This window comes from Bacillus rossius, chromosome 2, assembly GCF_032445375.1.
Source record: "Bacillus rossius redtenbacheri isolate Brsri chromosome 2, Brsri_v3, whole genome shotgun sequence".
In the NCBI taxonomy this organism is placed as follows: Eukaryota; Metazoa; Arthropoda; class Insecta; order Phasmatodea; family Bacillidae; genus Bacillus; species Bacillus rossius.
The window spans coordinates 101,317,148-101,332,009 of NC_086331.1; the positions used below are offsets into that span (position 1 = coordinate 101,317,148).

The following is a 14,862-nucleotide window of genomic DNA, read 5'->3' on the forward strand; positions in this document are numbered from 1 at the left end:
CCCCTCTTAAGTTATAAGGGGTTAGTAATATTTAAAAAAATAAAAAGATATAAAATCTATTAAATCAGTACTGGCAAGATAAATTTAAACTTAGTATAGATATATTTTTTTATAATTATTTTCCCACTCGCATCTGCGGTAAACAAACGTGATTAGTTTGGTTTTGTGTTTGCTTAAATGATATTGCCATATTTAATTTGTTCTAAATTTTTACATGGGCATCCGTGTAGGAAAAGAGGAAAGGGGTAAAAATGTTGTGATTTTATTTAATTAATTCTAATAAATTTTAGAATCAACTAATACATGGGATAAATAATTTTACTTCAGTACTTTTTATTTCAAACAAAGTTGTGATTGTATCAAAAGATAAAATTAATTAATTATATGCTAAGCATAGCTTAAACCATAGCAAATGAAAGTGTTAGTATAAAAGATAGCGTAGACATAGTTAAAATGAAATATGCACGTGTTTATAATTATTTTAAATTGTCTATCTCATGAAATTAAAAAGAGGCAAGTGTGATTTCATCATAGTAAAATATATACTCAAACACTCTAAAACAAAAGTGTTAAAATCAGATACTTTCTTGATCTATACTAAAAAATTAAAAATACCTACACATATTCACGTTAAAAATATCATTCTTAAACGGTTTTGAAATGACAATTTTATTGCGTCTTTATATTTAGTAAAAATGTTTGGAATTAATCGCATACTTTACTTTGAATGGTAAGATTCTAACCATAATTCTGAAATTGCGCGAGCGAAGCTGTGGGTTTAAGTTAGTTTGTTATAATAACCGAATTGATCACATCACATAATAATTATAACGAAACAAGTAATATTATGCAATTTTATAAATTAACTATTTTTGTTCTTACAATAAATGCCGTAATTTTCCGTACCAATAATTTAAAATGTATAGAATTTTTGACAAGTAAAAAATTGTTATAAAAAATAATTATTATCTTAGCGACGGGCTTCTCGTCTTCAGCTACTTTTTACTAATTTACACTATTTTATTAAGAGTGAGAGCTAGTTATGTGCTTGCAATAGATTCAATGAGAACGAGTAAAGTTTCTTAAAGTACTTAGGCAAAACTCTCACAGAGCACAGGGTCGTAGCTGTCAATCACTGAGAATTATCTCTTGCCACTGTGTCTGAGACAGCCAGCCACCAGATCACGTGACCCACAATAAACAAAATTGTCCGCATATAATTTACCTGAACTTCCTCTTTTGTTGAGAGCTTAATTTTTTCATCAATATTTGTCTTTCATCGTTCGCCGACTTCTATTCCAATGGATCTGCAACTGTCTGCAGACAAAACAGCAGTTTATTATTTATTTTTAAATTTGATATGGCTGTGATACGTGTTTGATTTAAAAATTCGTTGTGTGCTTTCACAAGATAAATTCATACCGAAGAGATATTTTGAAAAATATACAGTTTTTGTTCTCGATATGATATGTAAGCAAAATTTGTGATATTTCAATGTTTGGTTTAATATGAAGTTACTTATCTCATTTATGGTAATTCTGAAAATGTATTTCTGAAAATGAAAATTAACATGTTTCCAGCATGGTAAAGGTTTCCTGCATGGATGGAATGGGACCGACACTCACAGGAGTCGGCTGCCCTACCCGACGAACAGACTTCTCGTTACGGCCAGCATGATTGATGCGTGAGGTGAGACGAGGTATGAAGCAGGGACGGAATTAATTGGCGGGGGAAACGAGAGTACCACAAGAAAACCCATGGCAACGTCCGCCACGTTTACCACTTGCGAAAAGTCCTGATTTGATTCTACCGGTATTCGAACCCGGATCACCTTTGTGGGCGGCGAGTGTCCTAACAAATGCAACTGTGCATATATAATTGCGTTATTTAATACACACATTCACATAAGCAATGATTTAGTTTTAATATTGTTACGAAGATAATGTATGACAGGGCAGCGATTCAGGGTAGCTCGCTAACCAGCCCGCGTACTCGACTGCGAGTAGGGTGGGCTAATCGAATTAGCAGAGGCGCCTCACTGTCCCCCTCGTCAGGCTTCCCCCTTCTCCGGCATCAAATACCTCATTGTCTCTGGAAGGTTCTCTATGTTCCCAAAGCCCCGCCTGCGTGGAGTGGCGTAACTAGCACGCCATTGTTCCGGGAGCTTCGGGTGTCAAGCCGATTCTGATGACGTGACACTTCAACGGAGTGCTAGCAAATTCCAGAAGGGGGCAGAGAGGTATGAAAACAACAACCCCAACCTCCGAGGCAGAGAAGTGAAGAGAGCGAGTGACGGAAGACGAGCGCTGGGCTTCGTGTGCGGAGACTGTTGCATCGGGACTGTGCTGTGTGCGACGGACGAGTGAGTAGTGCGCGGCAGTGAGTTGGGACAGAGGTGAGAGATAAGAGGCGAACAGTAGGGAGAGCCATTTTCGAGTTTTTTTTTCAGAATTTTTGGCGGGATTTTTTTTAAAATTGAAATTTTGGCAAATTTTGATGAATTTTGGGCAAATTTTGGCAAATTTGATGGTCAAGGTCAAGGTAATCCAAGATGGCCGCCGTAACGTCATCGGAGATGTAGATTCCAGTCAGTAGAAGCCGCCACACACCACACCCAGAACCCGTGTCCCAGTATGCCCTATTCTATACTACTGCTTCAGTCCATGAAAACTCTATGACGAGAGTGATTTGGATTCAGAGAGAAAATATAATGTTGGCTTATTCACATAAGTTGTGCAATTTATGCCCACATAATATGCAGCGAGGTTCTATTCCTTGCAGTTGCATAATTGGCTGTAGAGAAAATGGAGACAGCTCCAGTTTCGTAGGGAAATGAAAGCATAGCAGGGAAGAAAAGGAAACATAATCCTTAGGCATTAAAGAGAAATGTTTCAAAACAGACACGACTAAAAGGTCAAGAAATTGTTGGTTACAAAAGGACAGGATCAGATTCCAGGTAATCCGTATGAGCATTAAGTGTTCGCAAAATATTTGTGTAATTTTTTTATTGCATTATATATATATATATATATATATATATATATATATATACTTAACGCGGTGGTTTACTTTTATATATGCAGATTGTTAAAGAGTATTGAAGGTATTCGTGCAGACGAACAGAAAGATACTTTGATAGGATTAAATAACCTAACCCCAAAGATGAAGAAGATATTATCATACAGGCACCCAAAAAGGTTATGAGGCATGGAAAGTGGACAAGGTTTTTTAAATACCATGCAATTGTGGGCAACAACAAAATAGAGGTATGTTACAAATAATTTATTTTTCTACTGGTTGTCACTGACAGACTAGTGAAACGTTTACGAAAGCTGGCTATATTGGGTCAGAGTCCATGTGATAACAGGTGGTAAATCCCATTGCAAATGCTTTGCCCCAGAAACCATAGATACTACACATAAGAGAACTCAAAGGTAGTAACGCAGCAAGATTAAGTCACTATTGTGGAAATGTAAGTACCTAGACGCATGGCTTAATGTAAAGCTAATGTGTAGAATGTTTCTAAAGAAACATTCCACTGTAAAATCCAGTGACCAAGCTTTCGAATCATTTTTAATGCTAACTACTCCCTTTCATTTGAGTTAAAATTGCTAAACGACATGAAAGATGCCAGTGTATTTTGGGTCCTTGCCAAAAACCATTTAGTTATAGTCAGTGTCATAAATCCTTCGGTCGAAGTTATTTTTTGAATAAACTTTTTAAGACATGTACAACTAAGCTGACTAAAGATAATAAGAACTGGGCTACAACACAAAGGATGTGGAACAAAGGCAAAATATTAGACGCCTATAATGATTACAAAGAATGTTAAAATGCTAATTCTAAAAATAATACCTTAGATCTCGATATTAATTAAAAAATTTAAAATAACGAACCTTCATGGGAAAGGAAAAAAAAAATATTTACACCAAATTATAGTCGCCTACATGAAAATGCGAACAACGGAGAACGACCTGCAGCTGACAAGATCGAAGACTCGGATGAAACATCTTAAACTGACATGATAAAAGACTATCATGACACATCTGAGGCTAAAACTATCAAAGACTGTGATAAAGTACCCGAAGCTCACGAGATCAAACACCGCAATGAAGAATGAGACTTAAACATTGGAAACGACATGTTTAAATTAATTATTCTGATCAAGTGACTTCGAGGCTGGTGTTAAAACCGAAGACACCAGAGATCTTAATAATATTTATTATAAACATGCAAAGAAGATGATAGCAGCCGAAGAGATTGATTACACATCATGGGAAGACCCTAACATATTAATCGACAGGTTAAGACTTCTACTTGCTTCACTTTGTGCAGGAAACTATTCGCACATAAATGAAGTATCCTTCATACACAAAGAACCGAGGGAAGCTGACTATATACAATAATGTCTTGTATTACTTGTATGTGTATAATATTGAAAAAATAGTTTTATTTTGGATTTCAAAAGTGTTTGTTTTATTTCTCGAAATCTTATTTCTATCTAATGCCGAGTTCTCGTAATACAACTTCTAACTTAAATACGTAAAAATTATCACAATTATCTGACAAAATGTAGAGTAATAATAAATTAAATCCGGCCATCAGGCCAAGTTCAATCAAAGAATTCAATTTAAATTTATTGGAGCCAAATGTAGATGAAGCAGTTGGAGCACTTGGAACTTTGGAGAAATTGGAGCATTTGTATCTTTAGAGAAATTTGAGTATTTGGAGCCTTGGAGAACTTGATGCTAATGGCTAATTGGAGCAAAAAAATTTAAGCTTTAGAGCTCTTGGTGCAATTGTAGCATTAGAGCACTTGGAGCTGTTAGAGCAACTGGAGCATTGAAGCATTGACATTTGAAGCCAATGACTATAGGAGCCAAAGAAAGCTGGATCGCTTGGAGCATTATTTTGGAGATGTTGGAGCCAAAGATTGATCCAAAGACTGTTGGAGGCAATGACTTTTGAAGTCAATGACTTTGCGAGCCGCAGACTGTTGGAGCTAAAGACTGTTGGAGCTCTTAAATTTTTTAAGGTAATGATATTTGAAGCCAAAGTGTTGGAGCCAATAACTTTTGGAGCCAAAATACAGTTGGAACTAAAAACTGTTTGAGTCAAAGACCGTTGGAGCTAAAGACAGTTGGAGATAAAAACAGGTGGAGGCAAATATATTTGTACTTTTCTTGACGATATCTAGCAGAACATTATGAATCAGCTTACTGATGAAATAACCACTTACGGGCTTTTAAAATATTTCTTGTGACTGGACTTGCTGTATGGTAAACTGTATTCGTTCAAGGACCGAGTAAAGAAGTGCTCATTCAAGACATGAATACTCCTATTTACAATTCCGACTATGTGAAGCAATCAGTTAAAAACAGGATCGAGAAACTCTGTCAGGAAAACAAGGACTATGTAGGAAAAGAATCTGGCTGGTCTGTCTTCGGTAAATCATTTGGAGTTTATAATAAGTTAGTTCAAGCCAATGCAGAAACAAATGTTTATTAGATTGCTAACTTTAACAAATGTTCCTAGAGTAGTGTAATATTTATGTAATTTTATTGTTTCTAATTTTGTTGTTTTATTTCTTTTACATTAATTCTTTTAATAATTTTAATTAAATAAACTTTTTTGCATCGATAAAGGATTGAAGCAATGACAGTAATCCATCAATTCAATTAGTATTTCAATAAGTGATTTTTTTTGATATTTTGGAATTCATTCCAAATTTCTAGGTCAATAATTACAATTTTTCAAGATGGCGGTCAATGTGTCATCAATAGCTAACTATAGGCTGGTCAAATAGGAATTTTGGGTTGATTTTAGGATTTTGTGTCATATTTTTTATAAAGTATTTTTACATAATTTTTTTTGGCATCGATCAAGTATTCAAAAAAGGACAGGAAACGATCGAATCAATCTTTATTTTAAAAAGTGATTTTTTATGAATTTTGGAATTTTTCCCGAATTTCAAGTTTAATAAATCATACATCCAAGATGGCGGCCAAGACGGCCGACGAATGGTGAACGCTCTGGCAATAAATAATAACTGCACTCTATCGGCTGAAAATTATACTTATATGTCGGCACCATCCTCCAGCAGACGAAAACCAAATGGCGGCCTCCAGCAGACGAAAACAAGATTGCGGATGTGACGTCATACTAGCCGGCGATATATATACCTCAGCATTAGTGGTAAGAGGTACGTCTGTCAATGGCTTCCCTGGCGGATGGATCTGTAATTTATATTTTGACATCACCAGGTTCGAACTAAAGATTCCATGAAGTAAGTGCGTTTTTCAATCAAAATTTTATTAAAATTTTTATTAGTTTTTTATTGATTTTAAGTTTTTCCCCGATTTCGTACCATAAAAAATACAAATTTTCAAGATGTTGGCACTGACATCACAATACAATAAGGTGAAATGTTTTTTAATTAAATTTTTATTAATTTTTTTGCATATTTTAACATTTTCTCCAATTTTCAAGCATAAAAATTACTGATTTTCAAGATGGCGTTCGTAAAGAATAATACAATGGTGACGTCATAATTCAATAAATGTTGGCCATGGCATCCTCATTGTCTAAGTGCAATGAGGGAGTCTTGTCACCGGGGAATTTAAGCCACATTTTTAATTTTCATGTCGTTGGCTTTTTATAGGACTAATACGGAAAATTGTCCCTCGAAACGGGAATTTTTTCCCTCGTAATAGGGAAATTTTTTATTTTTCAAATATTTTAAATTTTTGGTGGGAATTTTTTTTCAAAAACTGGAAATTTTAGCGGATTTAAGCGAGTTTTGAGAAAATGTTGAGTCTTTTAAGCAAATTTCGGCAAATTTTGTAGGTCAAGGTCATCCAAGTGACATTATAATTCAAGATGGCCGATCCCATCCTCCATCCTCAGCTTGAAGACTGTCCAAGTACCGGCCAATGTTTACTACTTGTCTATGATTTAATTTTTGACATAGGCTGATCATGTTTGTGTACTGTCTGTTTGAACATTCGCTTTTTTTTGTTCGTTATTGAGGATTCTTATTACATAGCGTGTGACCAGAAATTTAAGCAAGCTTTGTAAGTAACCAGTAGTTACATAAAAAAAATACATCCTAAATCAATATTCCTCGGTGCAGAAATATTTCAAAAAAACGAGTTTGTTTTCCTCGAATTGGAATGCAGGCATTTTGTAATTATATATATATATATTTTTGAAAAACTGTAGGAGCTTGGACAGGCAGGAATGGGGACTGCATGTTCCGGCGGTGGCGTTGGCAGGTGAAGTCGTCGAAGCAGAAGGCAGCGCAGGCCGCCAGGACGTCGGCGAGCGGCGATGCCGCGCGACGGGCGGCCAGGTCCCCGGCCGGTAGCAGCGGCGGCGGCAGCAGCGGCGGCAGCAGCGGCGGCAGCAGCGGCGGCAGCAGCGGCGGCAGCAGCAGCGGCACCAGCGCCGACGGCAGCGGCGGCGACGACAGCGACGAGGACGTGGCGAGCGTCGCCGGCACCGAGACCACCGAGACCACGCTCGTCGACCGCAACGACAGCGAGATGCTGGTGGGTGGCGCCGCCGTTCCGCGCGGGTCTCGAGTACCCGCACGCGACAGCCGAGGCGCGCAGTACAACGGCTCTCGTTCGTCGCAGCAAAACATCCAATAGTTTTGACAACACATTAAAAAATGTATATACATATAACAAAATATGTCCATAAAAGAAAGTCCCAGACACAAATGTTAATAATATCACCCGTAAGCGTTGGATAGTTTCGGTAAAAGGTCACTCTAAAGAGTAACTTATAACGGTTTTAAATAAGTGCATGCGCGAGAATTTCTTTTTTGTTTTCTCGCTTGCAGTGCCGCCTACGCAAAATGGCGATTAGTAGAGAGTGAATCTGGCAACAGAACAGGATGGAACCCATCCCCATTGGAATCTCTTTGCACGAGAGTGATTGAACGTCGAAGACCCTGACCATTGGATTGGTCGTAATTTTTGAGACGTCAAGGCTCTTTTTTTTTTTTTTTTTGCTGGCCTCCGCGTTCACCTGATATATCACCAAACTTTTTTTTTTTTCCTTTGGGGCTTTATAAAAGTTCGTATCTACGTTCCGCTGCTGCATAATGATTTTCCAGAGTTGAGACGCATATTTGAAGAGGCTATTGCTTCCTTTAATCCGGACTTATAACCAAATTGTGGCGTGGATTACCTTTTTATCAAAACCAAACGCAAACCACGTCTCCGACACCTTATGGGCAAAGATTTCCATGAATGGCAAAAAGTGAAATATTTTTAGAAGAATTAAATTTCCATTACCCGCATAATCCGTCCACTCATGAGGCGTCGAGCAAATAAAAGGAAACTTGAAAAAGCAGAGGTTAAAAATTAAATCTTCGCTTTGGCATGTTTGAAAACATACAAGAAAAAGTGCAGGTATTAAGATATTCATTTTACTAATACGATAGTCAACTTGTACCTACACAGAAATCAACATATTAATATCAGCAGTATACTTTTCTTGGCAGTTACTTGGAAACAGTGACGAAAAATTAAAACACTTAATAAGCCGTAAAAGGTACCGTACCAACATTTACCTGGTGTGTGCATACTAACAATGACACAGGGCTACATTTATAAAATAGCCGAACAATATAAAATAATTTTATCTACATATCTACATGGATAAAATATTGTTATTAATAAATATAAAAATGTTTTAAAAACCTAAATACAAAAATTCATTAGAATAAAAATACTGTCAACAGATTTACCAACAACTTACATAAAAAAATCATAATAAAAAATTACTTAAGTGGCCGAGGGCCACATTGGGAAAAATTGGATTTAAGCTTGAATGTGTGTCATATAACTAAAAGTGAACATATTGAACATTTGCAGCAAAAACTAGGTTATTTAACCTTTAATTAGATGTTTGATATATTGTAAATACTATAAATAAAACTGTTATAAAAGACCATTGAAACTAAGACTACATTTTATGAACCATATTTATTTAAATAATTGTTACACCAAAGCATTTTTCTTAACTTCTTCTAGAGGGCTGAAATGTTTTATTGATTGTAACCTAAAACTGAGAACCACTGATATCTTAGTAATTGTTTTGTTACTATTAGTAAAGCATCGTGAATATTTACAACAGGAGTCATGAACGTTCAAAATGAACACAATTGGGAGTGAATAAAAAAGTACAAAATTGATCAGCTGCGAATTGACGAGATATATGATAGCTTTAAATAATTTAAGGATACGGATGTTTAAGAACATATATACCATTACATCTTGTGCCGGAAATTAGGCATTTCGTCACCTTTTTAAATTTTTTCTATAATTTTAAATTTTTTTGGGGTTTCTTAATTTTTTTAATTTATCTGGTTGTTAATAGGGGTGATTTACTTTTGTTAGGCCAGTGTACGCCACGGATTTAAACTTTGTGCCAGTGGACCGAAGTCCCTTCCCAGGGGGCCAATCTGATATTTTGCTGTCTAATGTGGACATGGTCAGCCCGGTTGAAATTTCTCTCGCCTGCAGTCACGTCCCGAGTTTGTAATTTTAATTCCCTGCATGACCAAAACTGCATAGAGCAGCTCCTGGGCTGCAAGCTGCTAACTTGTAGAGACCTGCTGAGAATAGCATGTCTCGTCACGAATGGGGATCCAGTGGAGCTGTGTTCCCAGCGGAGTGGCGTTTTCTGTACCCCCCCCCCCCCCCATTCTCCCTCTCCACATCACTTTAGTTCTGAGAAATCAAGCTAGGAGCAGTGACCGGACGGGACGATGGCCTAGTTCAAAAACCTTCTCCCTGGTCCGACAGACACATCCCCGACATCTAGCGGAGGAAAAAGTAACCGCGGGCCTGGTCGCCAGTGTGCAGAGCTCACCCTCATGACACCTGGTGGCTAGTCAGCTCACCGCCTCAAGTAGTTCCCCCTTACGCCGCTAGAAAGCAGCGTCGCGGTGCCATAAGGCACTATGCTTTCTTCTCGCGGCCTGTAGAAGTCGATTGTTCGTTGCCTTCGTTTCGGTCCGGTAGAGAGCGCGCATGTCGTGTTCTTGTCACGCCCGCCTCTGACTCCTTCGGAAATTTTCGGCTTAGAACTGAACCTTCCCCCCTCCTCCCTAGGGCTTTAGCGCCTGTTTTAATTAGAAGCCTTGTCCGCCATCATCGGCACTTAGTTCTCTGAGCTCGGCTGCTGACCACGTGTTCTCGGCGTCCTCTGCGATAAGAGGCTTTTCGCGGGAACTGCGATTTTCGGTTGCACAAAAGATGTAGTCAGTTGCTTAAGGGATGTGATCCCATTTGTACAGTAGCCAGGCAGAGGTAGTTTTTAGAAAAGTCATGCATAGTTAAATTTTTTTATTTATATTTAATTCTAAAAATTCTGGTTTCCTTCGCGCATCCGCAAATTCTCGGTGCGCGTCATCCTGATGTCGGCGCGAGACACCTCGCGAGCCCTGTTTCCACACCCTGTTCGGTGAGTAATCCGTTTTTTTTCTCCCCAAATTCCCGTTGTTGGCTTTCGCGCCAACTGTGTATGACTGTCTGGACGCAGGTCTAATTCGTTTTGAATTTTGGCTGTGTTTCAGACAGGGTCGAAGTTACGGAGGAGAGAAATTGCTCCCCGCATGATCTTCGGGACCTCCAGCTGATCCCCCCCTTTTAGAAGAGTTTTCCTCGCAGTCCGATGTCATCCTGGAAAGACCCGGGTGATATGAGATATATATTTTTTCCACTTGCATAGACGGAACTAAAACAAAGATACCAGCGAGCAGTGCTTTAAGGACGTCATCCTCAAGAATCTGTAAAATCGAGGAAACTCATATATATATGTAATCGTTGGGAGCTATATTTGAAATTTTGTTAATGTAATCATTTGTTTGTTTAGGTGTAATATGTATTGTTTTAAATAATGCCGGGGTGCCCCTTTTAACTTTGTTAATTACTAAGATTTTTATTGTCAGGTTTAAATAATGCGAACACAAAATTCGTTAATAATAAACTAGGAAAACCTATAGACCAAGCTACCGATGTTGTGTATTTATTTATCAAATACCTTCTTCATTGTAACGATCCATGAACTCCCAAGTTACTAGTGTGCAGGGAGTGTAAATTTTGTATTGTTCACCATCTCGTGCCCCCTCTGGTAATTAACTTAAAATTTTCTTAATATTTTGCCCAGCAGTTTCCAATGACTTTTTGATTAATTTAAAATAATATAAAAATTGGGCACGAGGGGCGTCTCAATCTTTAAATATGTACTTTTTTTACTTTTAAAACAAAAGTTGAAAAATGAATTTGCTAATATTAGTTACTGAAATTTATGTATTATTAATAAAGCAATAAAGCTGTATGACACAATATGTCATTGAAATCGGAATATTTTAACTTTTGGCAATTTAAAATGAGTTAATTTTAATTATTCATGTTAACTGTTTCATGTATTTATTTCTATTTTAGTTGTCAATGAGGGAAAACTTTTTAGATGTAATATACAGGTATGCAATTTTTTTTTAAGTTTACATTTTTGTGCTTTAGCCTTAGTTGTCTGTGTGAATATTTTTTTTAAAGGAACAAATAGAAAGCTTGAAGACCGAGCTGGAAATGATGCGAGCGCGCTGCGAAAGAGCGGAACGGGAGAAAAGTGACATTCTGCTGAGCCGCATCGCATCCATGCACACTGCATCCGGCAAAACTGCAGCGTCGGAAGTAAGCCATTTATATCATCTTTCTTTTGGAATGACTTCATTGCTTTGCTTATCTCGGTTTTCGAGAAGCTATTTGCTTGGAGGGTAGCTAAAGGGATCTTTCTATCTTCCTCCAAGTGTCCATCACAAATAATTATGGTCTTGTTAACTGTAGTCTACATGATAGTTACTTGTTATTAAGGGAGATGTTGTGAACATGCTTGAAGATATCTTATGTTGAGAATTGGCTTCCTGTAAACATTGTCGCCAACTAGCACTAATACATCCAGAAAGGGCAGCTTCCTACAGAGTTTCACTTCCTTGGTGAGCGTTATGTTTGGGTGGATAATATAGAGATGCTTCAGAAAGACATATGGTACATAAATTTTGTTTAAACCACATGGCATTTAAATTTTCTCATAAATGTTGGAAGTGTGTCAAGACTAATGGTGTGGGAAGAGTGCACTGCGTGGACCACCGAGATGGATGGTGACGAGGGCGCGTGTCGGCAGGCGCTGAAGCTGCAGCAGAAAGTGAACGAGATGCAGGCCAAGGCAGAGGACCTGGCGGACGAGAACCGCAGCCTGGCGCTGCGGGTGCGGGAACTGGAGGAGGACGTGGAGTCGCGGCCCGACCCGGCCACCACCAAGCGCATCGTCGACGACCTGCAGTCCAAGGTGCTGGCGGCCGAGACGCTGTGCGAGGAGCTCATGGACGAGAACGAAGAGATGAAGAAGGAGCTGCGGGACTTGGAGGAGGAGATCGAGGAGATGCAGGACAACTTCCGGTAGCTGCAGCATCCTGCGCAAGCCTCATCCCACGTCACTTCCGGCAGATTACGATCATTCATCTACTATCCACCCCCATTTCTTCTACCATCATCCAATAACAGCATCTTCCTCTCTTGGCCTCAGCCCATGACAACCCCATCCGCAGTTCTTCTACCATCTTCCTGTAACCGCATCTTCCTCTGCAGGTCTCAGCCCATGACACTTCCGACCCATCATGATTATTCATCTACTATCCATCCCCACTTCTTCTACCATCATCCAATAACAGCATCTTCCTCTCTTGGCCTCAGCCCATGACAACCCCATCCGCAGTTCTTATACCATCCTCCAGTAGCCGCATCTTCCTCTGCTGGTCTCAGCCCATGACATTTTCAACCCATCACCCCATCCGCAGTTCTTCTACCATCTTCCTGTAGCCGCATCTTCCTCTGCTGGTCTCAGCCCATGACACTTCCGACCCATCATGATCATTCATCTACTCCCCAACCGCAGTTATTATACCATCCTCCGGTAACAGCATTTTCCTTCTGATGGTCTTAGCGCATGACACTTCCGACCCGTCATGATCATTCATCTACTCCCCACCCGCAGTTCTTCTACCATATCCTGGTAACTGGATCTTCCTCTGCTGGTCTCAGCCCATTACACTTCCGACTTATCATGATTATTTATCTACTCCCCATCTCCAATTAATGTTACAATTTTCCAATAACCACAACCCGTATTTTTCAACCAATTACACTTTTTACAGAACACGATAATTTATATACGTACCAACTCTAATTCCTATTACTCTATAATAATTTCGGGAGTCTAGAATGACATAACACGTGTTAAGGATAATAGAAAGGTCGACCAACACACCTTTACCGACCATTTCCTCGCCTTTGTGGCGAACATAGATGTTTCGCTCTTATGCAATAAATATTCCAAACAATTTGTAAAATTAAGTTTTTGCAACTTCTTTCATTACAACCAACATATGAGATAAATGTTTCAGATTTCATTTTGGATACATATTTAATTTTGCTTTGTACTTTGATAGTGTTAAAACTTAATATTACATTAAAAATTCTAACCTTTTTTTACAAAAAAAATAATAATTCAATAAACTTTAGTGCCAGTTTTTTTCGTTTATCTGAAAAGCAAACATAAAATGTAAATATTTATTAAATACTTTTTAGTTAAAAAAATTCAAAAGCCCATCAAATATTGAATTCGTATGATTCGTATTTAGTTTTTTTTAATTTTAAATTTATGTCTAACCATTTTGAGTAATTTTCATTAGTAAGCAATAACATTTTCGTCAATAAAATAACATACTAGTGGTTTTTCTTAGGATCTAGATTATTAGCTTTGAAATATGTAATGTATTCTTTAATGTGATGTCTGACTAAAAGATGGTCAGATGGCAACAGATAATCTAAAACATAAGTAATCTATGTAATAATAAATTGTGATCAATTTAAAAACTTAATAAATATATATATTGCATTATATTGATTTGATCTTTACTCTTTACAATCTATGAGAAGTAAATAATGTCAAAAAAATTTAAAATATTTCAGGTATAGACCACTTCACAGTATATCAAACTTAATTGTTTTAGCTTTACAAAAATGTGAGTATTTCTACGTTGAAACAAATAAAAAGTTTTTTTTTAAAGTAGACGCACAACTAATTTCCAAAAAGTTTGCAAACATAGATTTTTTTTTGACAAAATATGTCAACGACTGACAGATTACTATAATGTTAAACGTATTTTTGCTGTCCCCTACCTACAGTGCTATATACAGTTTAGAGAGCTTGTGTGTCTACGAGCTTGTAAATAAAACCTTTTCCCTCCGTTTCTCACATTTTTTGAAAGTAATATATATAAATATATAATATAACTTGACTTCACAATCTCTTGTATGTGTCAAATTTTGTTAAAAACATTAAAATCAGCGGAAGGGTAATCAATGGTCCACACGGTAATATTATCGGCCCTCGTTACTCAAAAATATACCCACTTCCTTGGAATTCGCTGGGTGGTGGATTTAATTAAGATATTTAAAAAAAATATTAATCAAACATCTGCTGCAACGTCTGAATTTTGATCCTTCTCATATCTTCGGGGTCGAGCAAAATAATCTAACCGTAGAGCATGAAACAACAGGAATACAAACAGAGCTCAGGTGGATTAGTACAAGGACTGCAATTTAAATAAGGTTAAAGCCAACATTATTTATATAGCATAAATATCCACATAGTTTATAAAAAAAATATAAGTTACATTACTGAAAAATATATGACAGTTATCTGCGATTATATGGTAACCTTAAAAACTATGGGCACAACTTATTAAAAAAAATTATAATGCTGAATAAGCCATATGGAATA

The 14,862-nt window shown here is 37.5% G+C and overlaps 1 protein-coding gene across 1 annotated transcript in view; it reads left to right on the forward strand.

Annotated features, from left to right (window-relative positions):
• The window catches only part of LOC134528937 (trichohyalin), a 194,584-nt gene that overhangs the window by 52,882 nt on the left and 126,840 nt on the right, over window positions 1-14,862 (forward strand). Inside the window, exons 7-9 of the mRNA XM_063362606.1 lie at window positions 7,275-7,550; window positions 11,574-11,711; window positions 12,202-12,476. Of these exons, the coding sequence (XP_063218676.1) occupies window positions 7,275-7,550; window positions 11,574-11,711; window positions 12,202-12,476 (689 nt within the window). The remainder of the gene's footprint in view (window positions 1-7,274; window positions 7,551-11,573; window positions 11,712-12,201; window positions 12,477-14,862) is intronic.